Below are 6,965 nucleotides of genomic sequence, written 5' to 3' on the forward strand. Positions count from 1 at the left end.
CTATTGAATCCAGGCGATTATTTGAGTATGAGCGAGAAAAAAAAAAGCTTTCATGCAAAAAAAGAAACATTCTACTGCCGAATGTTACCATGCATTCACTGCTGCTAGGCTAAATTATATTTTTTTTTAAATACACTGAATATATAGAATATGTGGATATACTCGCCAGTAATATTTTTGAAAACCCAAGCGCTGGAGTTGGATAAGAACCACATACATCATTAAACCAAAGTGGTTGCATACGAACCTAGCAACGAAGCTATACTTTTTAACAATACAAATTTTATTTTAAAATAGTGCATGTCTATTTAAATTTGAGTTATAAATTATATTTGAACTACAAAAAAGTCATTAATAAGGTATTCGTGTTTTTGTTTCTTTTTTTTTGCTGAAGCACTAAATATAAATGATATTACGCAAAAACAATGACATGTTATAGTGAGTTTATACAATAAATTTATTTAATTAAATAATATGTTTATACCACAATTGTTATTAGAATATTACCGTATTCATACAGTTGACCCCAACCAGCACTCACACATTCAGTACCGACTGCAAAATCTTCACCAAAGCAAATAGGCTGTATAAATGCACTGTAACTGACTGGTCTTTCTAGCCTCAGAAGGGCAATGTCATTCGCTAACGTATAATCATCATAGTCTGGATGGGGAAGCGCCTCAGCTACACCAACCTCCTCATAAAAGACTGAAGGATGGAACTCAAGATCTGTGGTGCCGAATCTGATGTAGTCTATTCTTCTACCACTAAGAAAAAACATGTATTTTACAACAAAGTTAAGCATTAGTTCTCCGTCTCTGTTCAAACAATTAGAAACAATGATACCATAAGAAATGCTCATATAGCCATGCGTAAGTTAGATAAAACAAATTGGTTAGAACTATCACACTACAAAAATGTGAATGAAAATATATCAATCGGTCTAGTCGACATCATAAGGATGTTTTCCAAACTGAACAATAAATTATATTAAGGTTTTTTAGACGATTTAGCGAAAAACATATACAGTACTTATCTAAACCCTTACAGACAATGAGCAGCTGTCAACGCCCATTCACGATCAATCAATGCAGCACCACAATAATGAGATCCATATACTGTGATTGAACCAATCCACGGCCATTTCCCTGGTGGTACATCTTCACCTCCAACAATCCTATCTTCAGCAGGTAAGAAAGGTTGTGATCCACATTCTTCAGAAGTAACTGTTATAAAGAAATAGCTTATTTCACTTTCATTTTCATTTATTTATTTTCCAAATTGTTACAAACACCACAAACCTAGTAATATTCTGGCAGATTGTCACAAAGCAAACAAATTCACTGTGCAAAGACTCTCCAACTAGTACTAGAACAGAAACAAACAGGGTTTAATTAACATAAAACAGAGAAAGAAAGCAGACAAAGCAGAGAAAAAAGCACAATCACCAAAAAGAAATAAATCGGTAACAGAATAAGGGATCTCATCCAACATCCGTGGGAATGACATGAAAACGGAGTTAAAAAAAGCATTTATACAGTCCTTAGCATGTCTAAAAACAATTTTCTCAGTTCTACGGGCAATGGGCTTACTCAAGTTAGAGTAAACATAGTGATCGACATTACAGGTTTTAGTCTGATAATGGATGAATTTATTCGGTGTAAACACCAAGGATAACTCACAAAAGTCTAAATAGGACTTATTTCCAGTGGGGTCCTTCTGGTGGTGATTGAGCAGTACACCGGGACACAATCCAATACTATATTCTTTAACGTGCACATGGGCCATAATGCACAATAGACCAATGGCTTAAACGTCTCATCCAAAAGAGAGTGCGCTATTATTGCCCTCCAGCTGAAACACAAGTAAAGCAGCAATATGAATTGAACCAGGGACCGCCTAGAGATGTCCACGCTTCAGTGTACACACACAGTGGCTACCACCAGTTTAGCTGACTAAGCTAAGCTGCTCTCACCAATAGTCACATTGGTTGTAAGATTAAGCATAGTATACCTATGAGGAAATATGTCAGTACAGTGCCAACAGGATTTTGGCAAAGACAACTCACAATTTCTATTTCATGAAAATCGATTTGCAATTAACAGAATGGTGAAATAAAATGCACGAAAAAAGGTGATCCCCTATTCCAGATTACCTAAAAAGCCAATTGATAGTTAGAACCAGGCAGGCTGTTTTGAAGGTCAATCAACAAAAACGCCATTAAAACAAGTGTATGTTGATTGGCCTGGATACTGTAGGATACGTGCATGCGCAGTTCAGTCAATAACCATGAATTGGCATATTAAGACTATATAAAATCATTATTGTATTTTTGGGTAGTTTCCTATTGGAGTTCAGATTAATAACGGCGATGGTTTTAATCCTTATTTAAATACAATATTTATTCATTTGTATATCGTTACATTTTTTTTATAAAAGCTGATAGGCCTACAAGTGCCAGGTACCAAGGAGACAGAAGCCTGTAAGGGGACCCCAGACCTAATCTTAAACTACAGTAAAGTCTACAGCTTATCTCATGCAAATTAAACACACAGATAATGAAAGATAAACAATAGAGTGTAACAAAAAATTAAATAATATTAATAATAATAAAAATTATAATAATAACACAGTACAACGATATATATATATAGATCTTCAAGGTATTTCAGTATTCCTAAATACCACCTACAAATAACAAAAAAGTGTGGTGTGTGAAACGTTGAGTGTACAATTGAGTAAATACCATCACTTAAAATTGTGAAAAAGTAAACAATTACATAGAAATATACATTACTATACTATAAAATACAATACAATTTTAAAAATTATTTTTTCACGTTCAAAAAAATCCGCTGGTGCCTAGTCACATTAAACACATTAATCCCTCTCTGCGAATTACTCTTACCATTCCAGCAGCCTTGTTCATCTAACCAATCGAGACAGTTATTTTCTCGGTCACATCGTTTTGCAGCGGCAATACAGACACCATTCGCACACTGAAAACTGTCGTCACTACAAGCTGTAAACAAACAATCATTGTTTTATAATACAATTATATTATATTGATAATAAAGTGTCATGTTTATATTTCATTTAGCATTATGATACAATTGGTGGAATGCGTACAGATAGCGTATAGAGATGAACTGAGGGTTATAACAAAGAGTATAAATAGAACAAGAGAGCAAAGTCCCGTTGGTAAAAACGTCACGCCTGTGTAGGACGCCCACTAACGGTTGTATGTTCTTTTTATTACCCAGTGCAGCGCTGCGCAGTGCGGTTGAAACACGCCCGCTATAAACTCAGTAAGAGAAAACAAACGTACAGTATCTTTTGGAGAACAAATAAACAGACAAACCGACCGTGCGCGGTGGAGTACTGGGTAATAAAAAACATACAAGCGTTAGTTGGCGTCCTACACTAGATGCTCTCAATGAGCGTTGTTGGCTCTCTTGTTCTATTTATACTCTTTGGTTATAACAGCGAGGCCTACCGGTAGGGTGAGCTATTATTTAGTCAAATGAGCATTTTATATTTAAAAATAACAAATTGTTGTTTGATATACAAAAAAAGAGTATCATTAAAATATCAAAGAAAATTTTACACTATATGTGAAATAATACAAAGTAATCAATGGCCCACTTGCTTTAGTTGTAAAGTTATTTGTTTCAAAAATTTAACAATATAAAAGAAGATTTGCAAACACTCTGATTTAGAAAGATTCTGCGCATTATACCTAAATACTACAAATTGGAGTTTCTGCATATTCTACGCAGACTCAAAATTCGTAGATTGCACCCAAGCATTTGTGTATGATTTATTTCCATACTTACGGCAAGATTGTAACTCGTCACTAAAGTCAGCACAATCAATGATTTCATCACACACTTGTTCCAATAATACAAATTCAAAATCATCACATACAAAAATTTCTATAAAAAAAACAACAAAAACAAGCTATTAGGATATAGAATTTATCACCCATCAAACAATATTCGGGCTGTGAATCGCAGAGGAGTCACTTATTGTTTTATAATTGTTAAGGAGTTATAAAACATACATTTTTATGTGACAACATCCATCACAATAAAAAGATGATTGCCATAATTTTGAAATCACCTCCATCAAAGAGTTTACTGCCACCAGAAATAGTTTACCCCTTCATCTTAGGGGAGGTTTTGTAATTTTGTAAATATAATGGTAACGCATAACACTTTACACTGCCTTTGTATATTGGGTCTATAGTATATCATTGCATTTTACATTGTTATAAATACCATCGATTGTTATTTTTTAGATTAAGATGTTAAAGTAAAGCACTGTTAAACAATCAATTGACAAAAAATAGCATAAATTGTAAACAAAAAATGAGCTATAGGAATGGTATATTTATAAGTGGTGAGCAATTTTGTAGGTGAATGAAAGTTGTTCTGATTAGAAGTATTGAGGTTGAGAAAGTGGGAGTAGAAATTAGCAGTTTTTGAGTAGGTATTTGTAGCAATAACTACATGCAGAAATTAACTCGGATCGCTTGTTCAATATTTTTTTACGATCAAATGCGATGATGTATTAATTTTCGCTCGTTGAATTATGGTTCACATTATGGTAAAGTGGGTGTTCCTGCTTTTCAGTTTCATTTCATTTATTTCATTTCATTTATTTAACCAAAAACAATTACAATATAAAAGGATAAAACAGTCAAAGAGAACAAAAAAGATACAATAAATGTTGGTCTCTAATTCCCCACAAGGGCCGACAGGATAACCAAAAAGTAAAATAAATTACTGTCAAAGTGGGTTTCCATCCGATGTGGGGAATCAGAGAACAGCAAATAACACAGACAATGTGTCTAATCTGTTTTTCCATTAGACCAATATAATGCTTAGTGTCATTTTGTGTAGTGATGTCGGTTTGTAGATAAAGTTGTGGATGAGGTAATTTCCATTTAATAATAATGGGCACTCATTTTTCTGTCTGCATTTGCAGTCCACACAAAGAATTACCATTACGTTTGATAGTGACAATACAGTTTACTACTATTGAATCAAACTTACCACTTAGATTAACTGCTTTCACAATTGCATTGAAGCCTCTGTAGGTTACACTTCCATCTGTATACATTACTACCAACAATTCGTTGCTCTCAGACAATACAGAGTGGAAGTTTGCTCCCGTAAAACTGGTAGTACTTATGCTTTCAGAACTTATCCTCAAATAATCAAATCCATATTCAAGGCTGAAGTCATTGAACTGAAGGTGTATCGCCAGATCCTCTGGGACATATATTGTCCATTGACAATATAAGTTATTGTAGTAATTGTTCGGGTAATTTGGAGAGGAAAATGATTGTGATTGGCCAGAAGTGTTCAGGTGTATAAACGATGGTTCACATGCAACTGAAAATAAAAAATATATCAAAATTTGGTACACGCATGAAGTAATAGAATGAAGTAAATGAAGTAATAAAAAAGAAATATGACGTATAAAATAATAAAAGGTTTTGTCATTACACTGTAAAATCAGCGTGGAGGATATAAATTCAAAACCCCACGCAATGTTGTCCTGTCTTTGGTGACATGTTTAAAAACTAAACGTGTTTAGATATATCTTAACGTGCTTAGGATCTTGACGTAATTGGAACTAAATGTGCTTAGGTATTTAACATCATGGTGTCAAACACCTAATGCTAAACACGTCAGAAACCTAAACACATTTAGCTTTTAATGTGTCACCAATGACGAGACAACATTGTGTGGAGCTTTGCATTTAAATCATATCAAATCATCATTTTATTATAATCATCATAATCATCATCTTCTCCATAATCACCATTATAATGGTTTTGATATACAAATAGTTCATCAAAGTGGTTGATTCATACTTATTATCTGTCACCCCTCCCCTGACATATACACAAGCAGATAAAAGCAACATTGTAACTACCTCCCTACAAACCTCCTTTTAAAAAGTTATACTTTGAATTATGTGATTTATTATATTTTATCAATAATCCGTATTTCTGAGAGTGAAAAAATGAGCCCTATTTTAACTTATGATATCTCCCATATGCAAATACTGGAAATCAATTTTCAATGTGAGTAATATCCAAAGTTGATTTTCAATACTGTAAAAATATAAATGATTCAAAAAAACTGAATTTCACAGTAGCCATGAAAACAAATCATATTTATTGACTTTGACCAATGGCACATCCATATAAAAAATAAAAAGAAAAACCATTTCTTTTTCCTCTTCCCTTAAGTACAAAAATTGACACAACAAAAAGGAGAAAAGGTAAAAAAACAAAGGAGGCAAGCGATAATAACTGAGGAAAAAAGGCATAAAAAATGACGGAAATACAGTAGAAAAAGATTTAAAATTCACAGAAAGATCGTGTAGGCCTACGTTTTCTTGTATAGAAAATTGCATTTTCAATTATCTAGAGCTCTACATTTCTCCTACAACTTAAAATGTTTTAATTTTAGTTATTAATACGTTTAAGATCTCAACAATTATTGCATACGTTTATGTGGCTGCGATCTGATTTATGATTGCATTTTAAGATTCAGAATCATCAATGTTCTACTACATTAATAATCTATTTTTTTGTTGTTGAATATTTTATAGTAATAATAATAAACAAATATTTACATGTTAACATCAGTATTAAACGTTTACTGTAAATAACTTAACACTTCACTTATTACACAAACATTAATGATACAAACCTGGCGGCTGATATGTCGTAAAAACAGGAAAACAATTCAACTCATCTTCACCAAAAGAACATTCTTCAACATTATTACAAACGAAAATGTTGTCTAAACATAGACCATCGCGACACACAAATCCACAAGGATCTAATAAATCAAAATATAAAACACCTTTATGTATAAACATATAAACATATATTATATATATATACATATATATATATATATATATATATATATATATATATA

The 6,965-nt window shown here is 32.7% G+C and overlaps 1 protein-coding gene across 1 annotated transcript in view; it reads right to left on the bottom strand.

The window, feature by feature from the left end:
- Positions 1 to 6,965, bottom strand: part of LOC117120977 — a gene marked incomplete at its 3' end in the record, with an annotated part of 53,671 nt that overhangs the window by 4,026 nt on the left and 42,680 nt on the right. The window contains exons 20-25 of the mRNA XM_033266079.1: positions 6,732 to 6,863; positions 5,058 to 5,399; positions 3,837 to 3,935; positions 2,909 to 3,022; positions 1,049 to 1,226; positions 508 to 767 (exon numbers count right to left, since the gene is read on the bottom strand). Coding sequence (XP_033121970.1) covers positions 508 to 767; positions 1,049 to 1,226; positions 2,909 to 3,022; positions 3,837 to 3,935; positions 5,058 to 5,399; positions 6,732 to 6,863 — 1,125 coding nt within the window. The remainder of the gene's footprint in view (positions 1 to 507; positions 768 to 1,048; positions 1,227 to 2,908; positions 3,023 to 3,836; positions 3,936 to 5,057; positions 5,400 to 6,731; positions 6,864 to 6,965) is intronic.

The sequence above is a fragment of the Anneissia japonica genome, unplaced genomic scaffold (genome assembly GCF_011630105.1).
Source record: "Anneissia japonica isolate Jap-2015-1 unplaced genomic scaffold, ASM1163010v1 scaffold288125_len146548_cov173, whole genome shotgun sequence".
NCBI lineage: Eukaryota > Metazoa > Echinodermata > Crinoidea > Comatulida > Comatulidae > Anneissia > Anneissia japonica.